General features: G+C 36.7%; 1 protein-coding gene across 1 annotated transcript in view; it reads right to left on the bottom strand.

Annotated features, from left to right (window-relative positions):
• LOC139736635 (protein Skeletor, isoforms B/C-like) overlaps positions 1-1,482 on the bottom strand; it is a 33,796-nt gene extending 32,314 nt beyond the window's left edge. Inside the window, exon 1 of the mRNA XM_071647386.1 lies at positions 1,449-1,482. Within this exon, the coding sequence (XP_071503487.1) occupies positions 1,449-1,482 (34 nt within the window). The remainder of the gene's footprint in view (positions 1-1,448) is intronic.
• Between the last annotated feature and the right edge of the window lie 16,487 nt (positions 1,483-17,969).

The raw sequence follows: 17,969 nt of genomic DNA, 5'->3' as shown, positions 1-17,969 counted from the left end.
CCCCAATTAGATGAAAGTCGCAAAAGTTGTCCCCATCTTTAAGAAGGGACAGAAAGATTTGGTGAATAATTACCGATCAATTCCTTTGTTGACTTCAATATCTGAAATTCTTGAAAGGGTGGTTTACACACAATTATTAAAATTTCTCACAAATTATAACATTTTGTCGGATTCTCAGTTTGGTTTCAGAAAACATTACAACACAACTCATGCTTTACTTACTTTTATAGACAAGGTAGCTCATGCTATAGATAATTTTGAACATACAATTGGAGTTTTTCTTGATTTTTCTAAAGCTTTCGATACGATAGATCACGAAATTTTGTTTGACAAATTGTGTCATTATGGAATCCGCGGGACGCCCCTAGAATGGTTTAAGAGTTATTTAAGAGAAAGAAAGCAATTTGTTAGTATTAACGGCCATGATTCGCGATTAAAACCTATTTCATGTGGAGTCCCGCAGGGCTCCCTCTTGGGCCCATTTTTATTTATTTTATACATAAACGATCTTCCAAAATCATCGCAAATTTTATCATTCATTTGTTTTGCCGATGACACAAGCTTGTTTTTTTCACATCGAGACCCTAATGCATTAATTAATATGATGAATACTGAGCTCAGGTCTGTGCAATCCTGGATTATGCGAACAAATTATCCTTGAACATAGAAAAAATTCATTTTATGGTATTCAGTAATTCTTTGATTGTTGTCCCAAATGATATTAAAATAAATGATTCATGTTTAAAGCAGGTTAATAACACAAAGTTTTTAGGGCTTTGGATTGACCGAGAATTATCCTGGAAAACTCACATTCATTTTGTAAGTAAAATTTTGTGTAGAAATATCGGAATTTGAATAAGCTTAAACATTTTCCTGTTTATATTTTGCAGAGTATATATTCTTCTTCAATATCTCCACACTTTAATTATGGAATTTTGGTGTGGGGAAATGCAATTCACTCATTATTAGATTCCCTTCTCCGTATTCAAAAGCGTGCAATAAGAATAAAAAACCACGCCGGATATTTTGCTCATACCAACTGTTTTTTTTTTTCATCAAAACAGAATTCTGAAAATTCCAGACCTATTTTATTACAACTCGGAATTTTCCTGTATAAACTAACAACTAATGAATTACCATCTGTTTTCATCCACATGTTCAAAAGGAATCGCTCTATCCACTGTTATCCCACTCGCCAGAGTGACGCCTATCACCTTCCCCGTACTCAGTCCCGTACTCGCACTATTTTTGCAAAGAAAACAATCATATTTACTGGACCCACATATTGGAATGACCTCCCTCAAGATATTACTTCTTCTTTGTCTTTATTCACCTTCAAACGCAAATTAAAACAGTTACACACTTCCAAGTGTTTAGCAACTTTTTTTATACTCCCAGTCTTTTGTCCTTGTCCGCAGCACCAAGTTATTAAAGTTATCTAATGGCACCGATCGTCGTCGTCGTCGTCGTCGTCGTCGGCATCCTTCCGTCTTCGTGAGACGATGGAGTAGTTCCGTAGAGATGGAAGGTCAGCAGCAACGGCGGGTGTGGCTGAACAGTCCCACCCTCGAGTGGTAGTCCCTCTGGCGTTTTTCGCAGACGAATGTTGTTTGTTTTTGTGGCTGGCACTCTCTCTGCTTCCGCCTTCCTCTCTTCTCAGCCAAAGCTGCATTTCTCGCATCCTCAGCCACCTTTACGCCAGATTTCACAGTTACGCGCCAGGAAGACCGGTCCTCAGCAAGGCTCTCCCAGGAGGAGACGTCGATGTTGCACTGCTTCATGTCTCTTTTGCAAACGTCTTTGAAGCGGAGGCGGGGGCGCCCAGTTGGTCGTGTGCCCTCAGCGAGTTCTCCATACAGGATGTCCTTTGGGATTCTGCCTGCATCCATCCTGCGCACGTGTCCGAGCCAGCGCAAACGTCTCTCCCTCAAGATGGGCACCATGCTCTTCATGTCTGCTCGCTGTAGTATCTCCGTGTCTGGGATTCTGTCCTGCCAACGGACGTGGAGAATGCGTCGTAGGCATCTGAGGTGGAAGCTGTGGAGTCTCTTCTCATGCCTTGCGTAGGGGGTCCATGCTTCGCTGCTGTAGAGGAGGGTGTTAAGCACACAAGCTTGGTAGACACGCATCTTAGTCTTTTCCGTGAGACTGGAGTTATTCCAGACTCTGTGGTGCAGTTTCGACATAACTGCTGCGGCCTTGGCGATTCTGCTGCTCACTTCTGTTTCCAGTGTGTGCGAGCTTGAGATAGAGGACCCAAGGTACGTGAAATTTCCCACAGTCTCCAGCACATGCCCATCAATGGCGATGGTTGGGGGATGGTCTGTGCCCTGAGCCATGACGTTTGTCTTCTTCAGGCTGATGGTGAGCCCAAACTCCTTGCAGGCAGTGGAGAACTACTGACGAGCTGCTGCAGTCCGTGTTCCGTGTGTGAAGCTAGGGCTGCATCATCCGCGAAGAGCATCTCGCGGATGAACACCTCTCTCACTTTGGTCTTGGCACGGAGGCGGGCAATGTTGAAGAGCTTGCCATCGGTTCTGGTGTAAATGTACATTCCTTCGCTGCAGTCCTTAAAGGCGTATTGAAGGAGCATGGAGAAGAAAATGCCGAAGAGCGTTGGTGCAAGGACACAGCCCTGCTTTACACCACTGCTGACAGGAAAAACCCCGGACATGGCACCGTCGAAGCACACTGTGCTGTGCATGTTGTCGTGGAAAGAGGTGATGACAGCGAGCAGGTGTGTGTGTGTGTGTGGGGGGGGGGGGGGGGGCAGCTGATCTTCTTAAGGAGCTGAAAAATTCCGCGTCTGCCGATACATCTTTTATAATACATAGCATTCTTTTTCAAACATCGCGATATCCGTATACAGTCTGGTTTGTGCGATATCTATGTGGTTCATTACTTTATTCTTTATCGATTATTGTACTGATATAATTTTAGTTGGTCAAGACAAACATATCCGTTCTCCGTATAATTATATGCCTATGAATTTGGGAACCTACAGTTTTACAATCGTTAAAGCTTTTATGTAGGCCCCATTATATTTCTGATACTTATTTGTGACATCTTGATATGATATGACCATGTACATTTGTGTCAATGGTTTTTTTTCTTCTTCAATCAAAAGACATGATTGTATATATTTTGTATTCTTGTTTTATTGTCAATAATTTTGTAATCTCATCATTGAGAAAATGAAAATATGAAATAAATTTGAACTGAACTAATTTGAACTGGACTATAAATGTCCTGTATAAATAGAAACTATTTCATATTTTCTTATAAATGGTAAAATATTTTGCTCTAAATTGAAGCGGGGGATTGAACCATGGTAAGAAGCAAAATTCGTACTTTTACATACAGTTCAGTTGAGTGAATTTGTCAAATCAGCCAAAAATATTAATGACATCCAAAATGACTGTCACAAGGGTAATATACTGAGATATTCCGATATGTTTCACATGACATTTTTACGCATACTAAAATGATTGATATTGACATCATACTGAGGCTTACGAACACAAAGATACAACTGGAAACTTTATGTCAGATAGAAATTTAAAAAGATGCTTTATAGTTGCCAATAACATTTATGTCAGATATAAATACAAAGATTTGAAGTTACTCCATTTCGGCTATAAATTATAAATATTGTAACCTATTGGTATTTTGTGGTGAAACTTGCCTGGTATGGAATTTGGCCTCGTATTTTTACGAAACTTGTCGCATTTTCTGCTTATACGTCATTAGAAATGGTTCCATCAATGACCACTGTAGATATCAATATGCGGTTGATTTCAAGAGCATTGTGCGTGATCATGATAGTCGTAAATACTGGACTATTACTTAGTAACTATTACCTTATTCTGTTGTTTGTTTGTTTTTTGTTAACGGCGCGTTACATACCAGTGATTTTTCCACCCACTCGTCGATGTGTGTATGTGTGTGTGTGTGTGTGTGTGTGTGTGTATGATATGTATCATATTGCGGAAAAAATGAAACATATAGTACAACTGTATAAAAAATGTCCAACTCATGGCTTTCAATGTATTCAAGACCACCAATATAAACCAGTAACCAATTATAGTGTTCATGGATTAAGACAAAATGCTAGGTTATCTCAGTACTTTTCTTCATCACTATCACATTATAATTGAGATGGGCATATCTCGTCCGCTAATTGTTCGTGTTCAAAACTTCTGCATGTAGAGAAAACAGTATAATTATGCAATTATTCAACCGCATCTGTAGTCTTGCAGGGTTCATTGCTCGAACACCATTATCGTACCATCTCCAAGATCTCCGATGGAACTGGTTTCAAAGCAATTATTAAAACTGGGATTGAAGAACTATACAATATAAGTTCGTTTGTCAGCAGAGTAGAGAATTGGGTTTAGATTTTGCCATTTTTATAGAGACGAAAACCTGAAAATTTTCACACAAATGGCTAAAATTTTGATGGTGCCAAGAGAGCAATAACATGTGCAAATTTTATACTGAATACAGGATGGTGGTAAGCAAACTATGGGGACTACAATGTATTGTGCAAAAGGAGGACCTCATGCGTGAAAAAAAAGGTGATATTGTGGCAAGGGTCAGTGCAGAATGCGCGACAAAACCTTGAGTGCACCTATCTGCTCAATACTGTAGAAAACATTAGCTTTTAGGGAGGGATAAGGACTTATCGTACGGGAGCTGGAGCTTGATCAAAACAGATCGAAACAAAATGAATCAATGAAGATTGATTTTGGCGGTTTGCCAATTCAGCGAAATCCACTTGTTTAACAGTCTCCGCATGAGAGTAAACTTTGTCAAGTGCTGATACATAAGTATAAGCAAATCTTTCCCATTTCGAGATACATGTAGACAGAAGAAATTAAGTCAGTCAAACAGCCATGGTTTTCGAAGGAATGTTTTCAGAGGAGATCTGAATATATGAAACTGAAGAACAAATTGTGTAAATTGAAATCAGTTGATGCTGTTGATTTGCTCAAAACAGAAGCTAGGAAGTATAAGCGTTTCATTAGAAAGACGCTTAGGAGTTATTATAAGAACCTTCACGGTCAACTGAGGTCCTTGAAAAAGTGCAAACCTCATAGGCCAGCGGATTGAGGCTGAATTTGGGGGTCAACTGGCAACTATCGTATAACAAACAAATTTTGTAATTTTTTTGAAAGTGTATGTCTTAACAAACTTACCAGTCGGAACATGCCCAAATCATGCCAAATGACGTCATCAACATGGCCACCCCAAACCAGAAAAATGAATGGGAATTTTAGGATATCTCAAGTGTTCATTATACAACTGACATTAATCACGAGATAAGTTGCTAGTGTATGTATTTCTTATTTCCTGCCTTTCTTCAAGCAAAATTGGACCCATTTGTGACCTCTTTTTCAAGAATTCTGAGCCCAAATGAGGTCATTTCTATGGCAACTTCATGCTGAAAACATTTTTTTTTCTCAAACAAAAAATGCAAGACCCTCTCAAAGATAAACACCATTTTAAATTTATATAAGTATGTAAATTTAATTGACTGGAGTTGAGACCTAACGAATTTATCTCTATACCCTCACGGCCCAGTACAAAACATGATTATACACACGTGAATATATACAGCTGTTAGAAGCGAAAAAAAAACAAACAAACTCTGTGCATAACGTCCTTTTCGTTTCATTTCCATTAAAATTCACTGGAAGTTATAGAAGAATACATCGTTCTTCAATATCTATAAGGTGAAAATGGTTCACATACGAAGACAACCACGTGGAGGGTGCCCAAAATTATCCCACCCAAAGGCAGTCTAAGACATGCAATAATCATGTACCAATGCAAATACATAATTATGTTCTATGGGTACATGCCTTTAAACAGTCCTTCTGGTCCTCTAGCAAAGAAATTTCATTTAATAAAATTCAATGGAGTCAACAGACAATATATTGCTCTGCAATTTTGACTTACACTGACATAGTTAAAGTGGTTATCATTCGAAGGGAGCCTACTATAATATGGGAAGTACCCACATTAATTGCCTCTATACATGACCCTTTTAACGCAAATATCAGCGCAATAACAGTTGTTCCAAAAGTACATGTCTAAAAAAAGGTCGTTCCTTGAGTTTTATGACTATCACTTGAGTTTTATGATTATGTATAATTATTGTATGGTGCTATAATCATTGTAAATTCTTTTCATTCGACATAGTTTTACGCACCTCATTTTCTGTTACAAAGAAAGTGATATCTATTCTGTTCTTGTCGAAAAATGAAATAAAAATGAAATTGAATTGTATTGAATTGGATTCCTGCCATATCAAGTCACTTTTTTTTTCTTTAAAAATTGCCGGGGTAGAGATAAAATAACAACATTGATCTGCAATATCTATGCAGTCCAAAGGGTTCACTTGCAGAGACCACCTTGTAGGAGGTGCTCAAAGTAGCTCCATGCATCCTGAAGGCGATGAAAAACATGCAGTATACAACCGCGAAAAATGTTCCATGGTTACATGCCTCTGAAAAGCTCTTCCGCCTGTGTAGCACATACGCTTTTATTTTCTTAACATGCAATTAAGGTGATATAGGAGACGTTGCTTTACAATATCTATTTTGTCAATCCCTTGGGAAGTGCCCAGATCACCCCTACCCTGACCGTCGTGGTACCAAAACAGATTAACAAAACATGCATCATATGCCAAAGCAAACTCACTTGTACACGCATGTAAAGTCGTTTTGCCGAGTGGTAAATAAAGACACTTTACTTTTCATGATTTTTAAATGGTAGAGACACTTCTTTACAATCATCATATAGTCAAAAGGGTGCACATTCAACGGCAACCGAGTGGGATGTGTTGAAAATCATCTAACCCCCAGGGTAATATAGGAAACATGCACTAGCATATAGCACAAATATGTTTCAATTTTCCATGCCTTCACATTGTCGTTACGGTTGTACAGCAATTGCCCTTTTGTTTGTAAGAAATGCAATGTAATTACAAAAAGAAAAATGCTCTACATTAACTACATTGTCAAAAGGGTGAACATTCGAAAGCAATCCCTTGGGAAGTGTCCAAACTTACACCGCTGCTCAAGCCCCGTAATTACATCACACGGATACTATGAACGCAAATACCGACGTTCTTTCGTGCATGGTTTTAGAAGTAGTTCCAGCAATACAGCTACACACTTTTATATCAATGAATGTCGTGGAAATGATAGGAGAAGCATTGCTTCCAAATATCTATTTAGTGGGAAGATGCACATTAAATGCCAATCCAGTGGAATGTGCCCCAAAGTACACCACCCTCATGGCAATATAGAAAACATTGAATATTATTAAGGCGAATACACTAATGTTCCAAACGTACATGTTTTCAAACTTCGATCGTGCCGTACATCAAGGGCACTTTTGTTTTCAAAAATACGTTGTAGTTAATAGAGGAGACATTGCTCTACAATATCTATATCTATCAAGAGGGTGAACATTAAAAGACAACCCCATGGGAATTGTCCAAAGGTACACCTACGCTCAAGCCCCCTTCAGACAATATTAGCAACGCAAAAACCGTTGTTCTAGCGTGGATGGTTTTAAAAGTAGTTCCGGCAATATAGCAAATACACTTCCTAACAATGAAAAGTCATGGAAATGATAGAAGAGGTTTAACTTTACAAGATCTACGCAGTGAAGAGGGTGCACATTAAATGGCAATCCTGTGGTATGTGCCAAAAAATATTCCACCCTCACGGCAATATATAAGACATAATGAAATCATACAATGCGAATACATATATATGTTCCAAACGTATATGTCTTCAAAATGCCATCGTGCCGTATAGCAAAGGCACTTTTGTTTCCAAGAAATACAACTTATTAACAGAGGAGACATTGCTCTACAATAACTATATTGTCAAAAGGGTGAACATTCAAAATTAGTCCCTTGGGAAGTGTCCAAATTCACACCTAAGCTCACGCCCTCTTGTTACAAAACACATTATATTAGCAACGCAAATACCGTTGTTCTAGCGTGAATGGTTGTAAAAGTAGTCCCGGCAATACAGCAAATACAATTTTCATCGATGGAAAGTAATGGAAATGATAGAAGAGACTTAACTTTACAAGATCTATACAGTGAAGAGGGTGCACATCAAACGGCAACCCTGTGGGATGTGCCAAAAATACTCCACCCTCACGGCAATATAGAAAACATGATAGGCCTATCATATAACGCGAATATATAGATATGTTCCAAACCATACATGTATCCAAAAATGCAAACAATATCTAGAGGAAGCATTGCTCTACAATAACTACATTGTCAGAAAAGTGAACAGTCAAAGGTAATCTTTGGGGAGGTGTCTAAATTTACACCTACGCTCACGGCCTTTATTACAAAATAGGATATGTAGCAACGCAAATACAGTTGTTCTAGCGTGAATGGTTTTAAAAGTAGGTCCGGCAATGCAGCAAATACACTCTTACATCAATGAAAAGTCATGGAAATGATAGAAGAAGATTTACCTTACAAGATCTACATAATAAAGAGGGTGCTTATTGAAGGGCGACCCGGTGCCGTGTGCCCCCAAAATGCCCTTTATCCTCTTGGCAATATAGAAAACATATATTAACATATAACGCGAATATATATGTTCCAAACGTACATGCTGTCGTGCCTCATAGCAAGAGCACGATTGTTTCCAAGAAATGCAATGTAATCAATACAGGAGACATTGTTTTACAATACTTATTTAGTTAAAAGGGGTGTACATTTAAAGTGACCCCTTGGGAGGCCAAAGTTACCCCCTCAACCCCGCGTCCCCATCTGCAAAACTTGCATTATGCCAACGTGAGTACTGTTGCTATGAATGTACTCTTACAGTTACCACTAATTTGTATTTTATGAAAATTATTTTTGTATGACCAATTCGAAAAGGCATCCATTGTGTTCATTGACCTACAAAATATAAGTTCATACATTTAAATCTTTAAAATTGGATAACGGGAAGCGACAATTATTCTATCAAAATTGCAGTCCTTAAGACGCCATTTTGATGACGTCACTTGAGCATGTTCCCCATTAGATTTTCTGGATAAATTTCATGTGGGATATTGTGAGGACGTATACTTTCTAAAAAAGTTAAAAGTTGCTTGTTATACGGTAGTTGCCAGTTGAGCCTTTTTTAAGCCTCTTTTTGGCCATCCTCTGCAGGCCTATAAAGAGTATTGGAAATTACAAACAGAAAGGATCATATTGTGAAGAAGGTGAGTAATATTTCATTACAGGATTTTATGAGTCATTTCCGGGATTTAAGTCAAAAAGTTGATAACAATTTGGTAAATACTGAAAATTGTGACCCGAGAGGGATCTGTCATTCTGTAATGATGAGATTAATCGTTTATTTACTCTTGAAGAGTTGATGCCACTGTTGAAGAAATTGCACAATAATAAAGCCGTTGGTGTTGATAATATTATAAATGAGTTTTTGAAGTATAGTCCATTAAAGGTTTAAGAAGCGATAGAAAGTTGTTTAATTCAGTTTTGTTTAACAGGCATTGTGCCAACTGATTGGTGCATTGGGATTATTGTTCCGCCGTTCAAAAAAAAAGAAGGTTCAATTGATGATCTCGATAATTATCGAGGAATCACTGTATTAAGCTGCCTTGGGAAATTAGTTACATCAGCTATTGATGCTCGTCTTACTGCATATCTGGAAAGCACTGGGATAATCGGGACAAACAGACAGGATTTCGTTCAGGGTTTTCTACTATTGACCACGTTTGATTGATTTATATCTGTCTCAGAAGAAGAGGTTATATTGCGCATTTTGTGGATTACAAGAAAGCTTTTGATCTCGTTGACAGATCCTCGTTATGGTCTAAGCTTATAGCTAATGATATCAATGGAAAGTTATTTAATGTTGTTTATAATTTGTATGATAGGGCAAAGTCGTATGTAAGGGATAATAACGATAAATCAGAACTGTTTGATTGTAATATTGGTGTACGCCAGGGTGACATTCTATCTCCTCCTTTGTTTGCGATTTATTTGAATGATTTTGATTTGTTTATGAGTCGTAGGTATAAAGGCTTGAATTATGTGTCAGACAGTGTGAGGTCTTATTTGAGTAATGATGATATTGAAGTTTATTTGAAGTTATTTGTATTGCTTCATGCAGACGATACTATTATACTGGCTAAGAGCCCTGATGAGTTACAAAAGTCTCTGAACGCATTGTTTGATTATTGTAGCTTATGGCATTTCACGGTTAATACCAGCAAGACTCAAGTTGTTGTCTTTTCAAGGGGAAAGATTAGGAACAAGCCAGTGTTTACGTACGCAGATAAAGATTCGATGAAGATGATTTTATTTATCTCAGTGTAAAACTAAATCATAATGGTTGCTTTTAAAAGAGCAATATCTAAACAAGTCAGCCAGGCCAAGAGGGCTATGTTTAGTGTTTTGAGTAAGATTAGGAAACTCACGTTACCTGTAGATATTTCATGTGAACTGTTTGATAGATTAGTGCTGCCAATCGCGTTGTATGGTAGTGAAGTGTGGGGTTTCGAAGATATTTCGCAAATTGAAGTTTTTCAAAGAAAATATTTGAGGAATATTTTAGGCATGTTAGGTGTTCATAAATCTGTTGCTCTACGGGAAAACAGGGAGATAATATTATAAGCTTTCGAATACAGTGAATATGAATATAAATAATTATTTAGGTGTAGTTTACTTACTGGAAAACAAACTAAATTGTCTTGTACAATTTACAGGTTAATCAAGTTGATGCATGATGATGTTAAGAATGTTTGGTTTTTTTTGTTCTAGGTGGATTCAAAACGTTAAGTAAATCTTATGTAGAAGTGGTTTTATAGGTTGTTGGGATAAGCAGGAAATTTTGGATGTCACGTGGTTGAACATACACTCGATCTTCGGCTGAAAGATATTGATAGACAAGTCTGGCTGAGTGATGTAAATGATAACGGCCAGTGTTTGAATTATTGAATTTAAAAAAAATATATTTAGCTTTTGAGCCATATCTTAATGTGATCATGAGAACAGTAGAAACTTATGTAAATTTCGCTGCGGAAGCCATCGTCTCCCCATTGTTAGCGGGCGTCATGAAGGATTACCAAGGTCAAGCAGATTGTGTACCTTGTGTAGTGTTGTTGGTTTGATTGGTGATGAGTTTCATTATAAATCATATTTCAGTGCGAGTACTTTTCCGAGGAATGGAAAGTTTATATTCCAAAGAAATACATAATTAGGCCAAATACTTTGAAAATGAATGCGTTATTCAATGCTAAAAATATATAGGTGCTGTTTAAACTTGCCAAGTTTGTTAAATACAGAAGTTTAGTTCATAATTCTTGTAAAAAGTTTATACCTTTTTTACCTCTATGTATATTTATATTATTTAATGTTTGTTATATCCTTGTTGTTAGGTAGTATCTCATCTCTTACGTTTTTTTCAAAACTGCCATTTTGTGATTGATGCTGTACAATATGTTACATTTCGCATACTCTGGAAGGGTTCGAAAGAAATAAAGTTCAAACTTCAAACTTCAGATAGTTCTGCGAAACACAAAACTCATTTAAATTTCCACTCCGTGGAATATTCCACAACTTAAGAATGACGGTCATACGAACAGTCATTACTAACAATATTTGAATCAGAATGTAAGAGGGCCCGGTTTTATGTAAAATAAAGATCTGTTGCTCAGTCATCAGTGATTTCTTTCTTTCCTTTAATTTTTCACCATTTAGAAGGAAATACGTAGGAATTTAAGTTCCTGGCGGCCATCTTGAATATCTAAAAACCTTCAAGTATGCAAAAATTGCATCATGCAGTTTCGGATTCACCACCCTCAAGATAGGGCAAATCCACCAATTGCTTTCAAATTTTCACAATTTAGAAGGAAATAAATGGAAATTTAAATTTCTAAAAACCTCAAAGGATGCAAAGGTTGCATCATCAAGATTCAGATTCAGCATCCTTAAAATAGGGAAGAGGAAGAACCGTCAATTGTTTTCAATTTTTCAACATTTAGAAGGGAATCCGTGGGAATTTCCGTTACGGGCGGCCATTTTGGTGGCCATCTTGAATATCTCGAAACCCTCAGAGATGCAAGAGATGCATCATCCAGAATCGGACTCAGCATTCTAGAAATAGGATGAAACCATAGATTGTTTCAAATTATCACAATTTGAAAGGAAATACACGGAAATATCCGTTTTTTGGCGGCCATCTTGGCGGCCATCCTGAATATCTCAAAACCACCAAGGATGCAAGAGTTGCATCATCCAGATTTGGATTCAGCACCCTCGACATAGGATAAATCCATCAATTGTTTTCAATTGTTCACCGTTCAGACAGAAATACATGGGAATATCCGTTTTTAGCGGCCATTTTGGCGGCCATCTTGAATATTTGAAAACTCAAAAAAACAGGTTCACAGTGTTCAGGTTGTTATGTACTAGGACACCTTTATTGTAGGCCTATACGGCATATAGCCTATGACAGTCACATGAGCTGTCCCGCGTTCTGGTATGCCTAGGCCTACATAGTGTATGGCCACTTCAAGGTGTTAGAGAAGGAGAAATAATGAGAATCTTTGTACCCATCATGCCCTCCATCGCCGGTGTTGATCAATAATTTTGGCAACGCCCACAATAAACAGTAGTTCTTGTAGATGGTTAGACCAGGAAGGTGGAGACCTCTCTGCTTGGGCATGCAACTCTACCAGCCAAGAAGACATACATTGTAAATGTACGTCACTCTCAATGCCAGTTGCCTACCTGTCACACTAACAAAAAGGCCAACCCTGACACTTAACGGTGCCAGGTAAAAATGTCAGAGGTAAAAATGTCAGAGGTAAAAATGTCAGAGGTAAAAATGTCAGAGGTGAAAATGTCAGAGGTAGAAAAATGTCAGAAGTAAAAATGTCAGAGGTAAAAATGTCAGAAGTAATGACAGAGATTACGTCAGACGTAAAAATGTCAGAGTTAATTATGTCAGGGGTAAAAATGTCAGAGGTAAAAATGTCAGAGGTAAAAATGTCAGAGGCAAAAATGTCATAGGTGAAAATGTCAGAAGTAATGACAGAGATTATGTCAGAGGTGAAAATGTCACAGTTGAAGGACAAGTTCACCTTCATAGACATGTGGGTTGAGTGAATGCAGCAATATTAGTAGAACGCATCAGTGAGAGTTTGAGGAAAATCGGACAATCCGTTCAAAAGTTATGAATTTCTGAAGTTTCTGCTCAGTCACGGCTGGATGAAAAGTATACCATAGCTTGTGATGTCACATGATTGCGTACAACGATATAAAGAAAGCATAAAGAAAATTCAACGTTTCCATTTTTCTCGCATAACAAAAGAACACTCGACTTTTCTCTTTCAGAAGGCAAGGGGGGGGGGGATAATATTACCCTTAACATACGTCAGTGACAAGTCGAAGAAATGTGCACTTTATTCAAAAAGTAAAGTTTTGTGAAATTCTCTTTTTATTTTCCTGATATTGTTGCACGCATGTGATATCATACACTGCAGGAGTCTTCTCATCCAGCAGTGACTGCGCAGATACTTTAAAATTCATAACTTTTGAACGGATTGTCCGATTTTCCTCAAACTTTCACTGATGTGTTCCACTAATATTGATGCATTATCCTTATGTATATGAAGGTGGACTTGTCCTTTAATTATGTCAGAGGTAAAAATGTGAAGAGGTATAGAATGATAACCTAGCCAGAGCAAACTGTATTTATCGAATTATCAAATCCATTGCAAACTGATTTGATTTTAAAAATATTTAGGGAATTATGTTTTTAAAAGATTAGAGCACTCTCAGTATTCTGAGTTTGTTTCCAGTGCGATGGCGTAATCTGTCTGTTCAGGGGAATGTTTAAACAGCTAATAATGATAACAATGATGATAATAATAATAATGATAATGATAATGATAATAATAATAATAATACATTGTAATGATAATTTGATAATTCGATAAATACAGTTTGCTCTGGCTAGGTTATTATTTTGTACATCTTCACATTTTTACCTCTGACATAATCAACTGTGACATTTTTACGTCTGACATAATCTCTGTCAGTACTTCTGACATTTTTACCTCTGACATTTTTACCTTTGATATTTTTACCTTTGATATTTTTATCTCTGACATCTTCACCTCTGACATTTTTACTTCTGACATTTTTACCTCTGACATTTTTACCTCTGACATTTGTACCTCTGACATTTTTACTTCTGACATTTTTACCTCTGACATTTTTACCTCTGCCATTTTTACCTCTGACATTATTACACCGAACCCACTTAACAGAAGTGTTCCAATGCATTCACACCTGTCACCACGAAATCACAACATTTTTTATATGAACAAAGACTTCCAGAATGTTCTCCACCAGACTAGCATAGTTCAAAGATATTCTAAACCTGCAGCCAATTCAATGATGAAATCAAAACTTCTTAAAAAAAAAAACTAGACGGAGAATGAAATAGCATCTGATTACAAAATTTAAATAATACACTTTAGTCCATTACAAACTCATTATCCTCATGGTGATCACAACAGCTTTCCATCGCAATACATTCAAACACTTTAAAGCAAAAACAAATATGATATTTTACAGGGCTGTTAGTTTTATCACGTGCTGGATCAAACGCCACCATAGTGCCACGTATGTGCTCGTATTACGAATATTCAACGTGACGGTATTTATAAATTTCTTCTTTTACATGACTTTCTTCTCATTTAAGGAACATTGAGATTGAACTCTCCCCCTTTTTATCGTTCACATTTTTAACTTTGAGAAATTTCTTCTTTACTGTCCATTTTTCAGTGTCCACAATGGGTACAAAAAAAAAAAAAAAAATTAATGTAAGCAATTCAAATGGTCGCGAAGAGACTACTAAAGCAAGATGTTGTCGATTCCAAAGTCACATAGCTGTAAAACCTGCTGCGTATAGGGCACAAGCGATAAAACAAAACAAGTACATGTATAATAGAAATAGTTGTGAATAAGATTAGATGTCTTTTATACACTCAGAGAGTTTAGCCTACATTATCATCTTAATGGAATCATATTGCTGCATGTCCTGACAAACGCGGATGCATGGGTGTAGTCTTAACACTGACACCGGATATTGGTTTTCGCCTTTGTTCGACAGCGTGCTGCTGACGCGCATGCAGTAGAATGTATGGTATCATCCAGTGCCATATCATCACGGGTGATTTACCAAAGGTAAAAGGAGTAGGCGAGTATTTTCCAAATTGAATGCTGACAGTCTTTTGATATGTCATTGTGTTTCAAGGACATTGAGGGCTCGAGCTGCTTTCAACCGAATGACGATCACGGATCTAATTGAAAGCTATTGAAGAGACAGACGAATAACACTTCAGATACACCTATCTCTTTTCTTATAAAGTAAACAGCTATCTACACAGACAGGATATCCTCATGCGTAAAATCCCTATAAAGTTGGCATGTACAATTTATCAATAGAAGTAATATAACAATGTAATAGGTTCCATTTTTTTCACAAAACGCTTCCTCCTATTAATACGAAATCATGACATCGCTCAAATTTTTGCCTTTACATCTATAAATCACCTTTCCTTTGAATCATTTCCAGTTATTATTTTTTTGAGAGGACCCTGCCATCATTATAACCTCAGTGTAACAACCTTCCCTCGTAGGGTGACACTGTTAACTGTGCCCTGGATGTGGTCTAGAAGAATGTCTTTCTTATTAAAGCAGTGCTTCTGCTGTAATAAGGAAGATCTTGAAATCTTGAAAAAAAGGGATTAAACTATGAACGTATCTATATATATATATATATATATATATATATATATATATATATATATATGTGTGTGTGTGTGTGTGTGTGTGTGTGACGGAAGGAAAACTTGCAGTATAGACGTTGCAGTGATGTTCAGTCTTGAACATCACTGCAACGTCTATACTGCAAGTTTTCCTTCCGTCACACATATACCAATGATGCAGTACCCACCACGTACGAGGCCAAGCCCGCTTCACATTATATATATATATATATATATATATGAATCAATGGTTATAACCATTTGGTACAACTTGGTGAATGCGATGAGCATTGAGATTTTTGATTAATAGAACAAAGGATCAGTGTGAGAAAAAAAAAAGGAGGTCTGCGTGCATATTCAAAGAGCTGTTTTCAGAAGGAAAAATAAAGAAGACAATTTCACTTTAATGTAGTCTCCCACACAATGTTGAAGTACACATAATATATAGTAATGATAAGGCATTACATAGTACAGTATGTAACAGAAATGTAGTTAAGTGTAACAGAAATGTTGTTCAGTTTATTTCTTTGGTTTTTGCCATTGTTCTGTAATTGTGTGAATCATGTCACTATGAATGTATTTGTCATTTTATTTTGTGTGTATACGGGAGGCCATTGTAAAGCAGTTAGCAAACTGAATGCGCCTACCCTGTATTTTTTTTAAAGAAAACATGAATAAGTTATAAATGAATAAAAGTCTCACTAACGTCTCAAAAAATGAATAAATGAAATAAAAGAAAATCCCAAAATCTAAATCCCACTCTCCTGAAAAAAACAACGTCAACAAAAGAAGTCTGTAGGTATTTAATCACAGTTTGAACTAGCGGTGACAGCTCCAGCAGGTATCTCAATTATAAAGAGTTTTTTTTTTTTTTACAAAATTTATCTTTTTTGGGGAAAAAAGTGCACATTTCCTCGACTTGTCACTGACGTATGTTAAGGGTTTATTCCCCCTGCCTTCTGTAAGAGGCAAGTCAAGTGTATTGTTGTTATGCGAGAAAAGAGAAATTATGATGAATTGTCTTTGTATTTTCTTTATATCGTTCTACACATGTGACGTCACAAGCTGTAGTAGTCTTCTCATCCAGCAGTGACTGAGCAGAAAAATTATTCATACATTTTGAACGGATTGTCCAACTTTCCTCAAACTCCCATTGATGTGTTCTACTAATATTGCTGCATTCACTCAATCCATAGGTCTATGAAGGTGGACTTGTCCTTCAATGAGAATGTTAAAGTGGAGTTTTTGGAAGAGAAATGAATTAGGTGTTAAATGAATTAAAAGGTTAGATAGTAAAGAGAAGGGTATAAGAAAGGAAGGAGATGGGTTTAAGAATAAGGAGAGAAGACAGAGAGAGAAGAGAGAAAGGGAGAGGAGAGGGAGAGAGAAGAGAGAGGAAACGAAAATGAGTTAGTGAGAGGGAAAGAGAGAAAGAAAACAGAAGAATGAGATAAAATTGTACTACCAAGATAGAAATGTATGTTTTAGAATTTAAAAAAAAATGTATATTCTAATTTGTTTGTGTATGAATATACTTTCTTTTGTCAACTTGTTCGTGATTATTTAAAAGCAACTGTTTAGTGTGTATTTTATTATGTAAGATGTATTTACATATTATTCTGTGTTGTCCTTTGTCTTTGCCTTGCGTCTCCTGTTTAATCCAGGAGGCAATCTAGGCCTTTCATGTAACACTGTTCATTTATATAATAATGTTGAACAAAAAAAGTACGTTTATACTATTTGTAAAGATGAAAATGAAATGAAGTGAAATGAAATGAAATAATGATAACAATATCAAACAATGATAATGATATGTATTGACATTTGTATCAGTGAAAGGTTCATGACACTTCACCTTCTTGTACAAATAGATTATTCTATTTTGCAATTGTTTTGTATTATTTGGATATGGAAACAAATTCAATTCCATGAAATGAAATAGGGTATAGTTGAAATGTTCCTTATCACACTGAGTACTCAAAGCTTAAACCTTACCGGCCTGGGAAATTGTGTGGCTTTTTATATACGGTGAATCCCTCTATAAATCATATCTCATTTAGAGACTGGACATGCATTCTAGGGGGAGTATATTTCTCCGTTGATTCAGAAAATACATTCAATTTTTGAGT

The sequence above is a fragment of the Diadema antillarum genome, unplaced genomic scaffold (genome assembly GCF_040938485.1).
Source record: "Diadema antillarum isolate AM-2024a unplaced genomic scaffold, OU_Dant_1.0 seq00000659_RagTag, whole genome shotgun sequence".
Lineage (NCBI taxonomy): Eukaryota > Metazoa > Echinodermata > Echinoidea > Diadematoida > Diadematidae > Diadema > Diadema antillarum.
The sequence above is the reverse complement of the archived record's forward strand: the minus strand, read 5'-3'. Positions and strand labels throughout refer to the sequence as shown.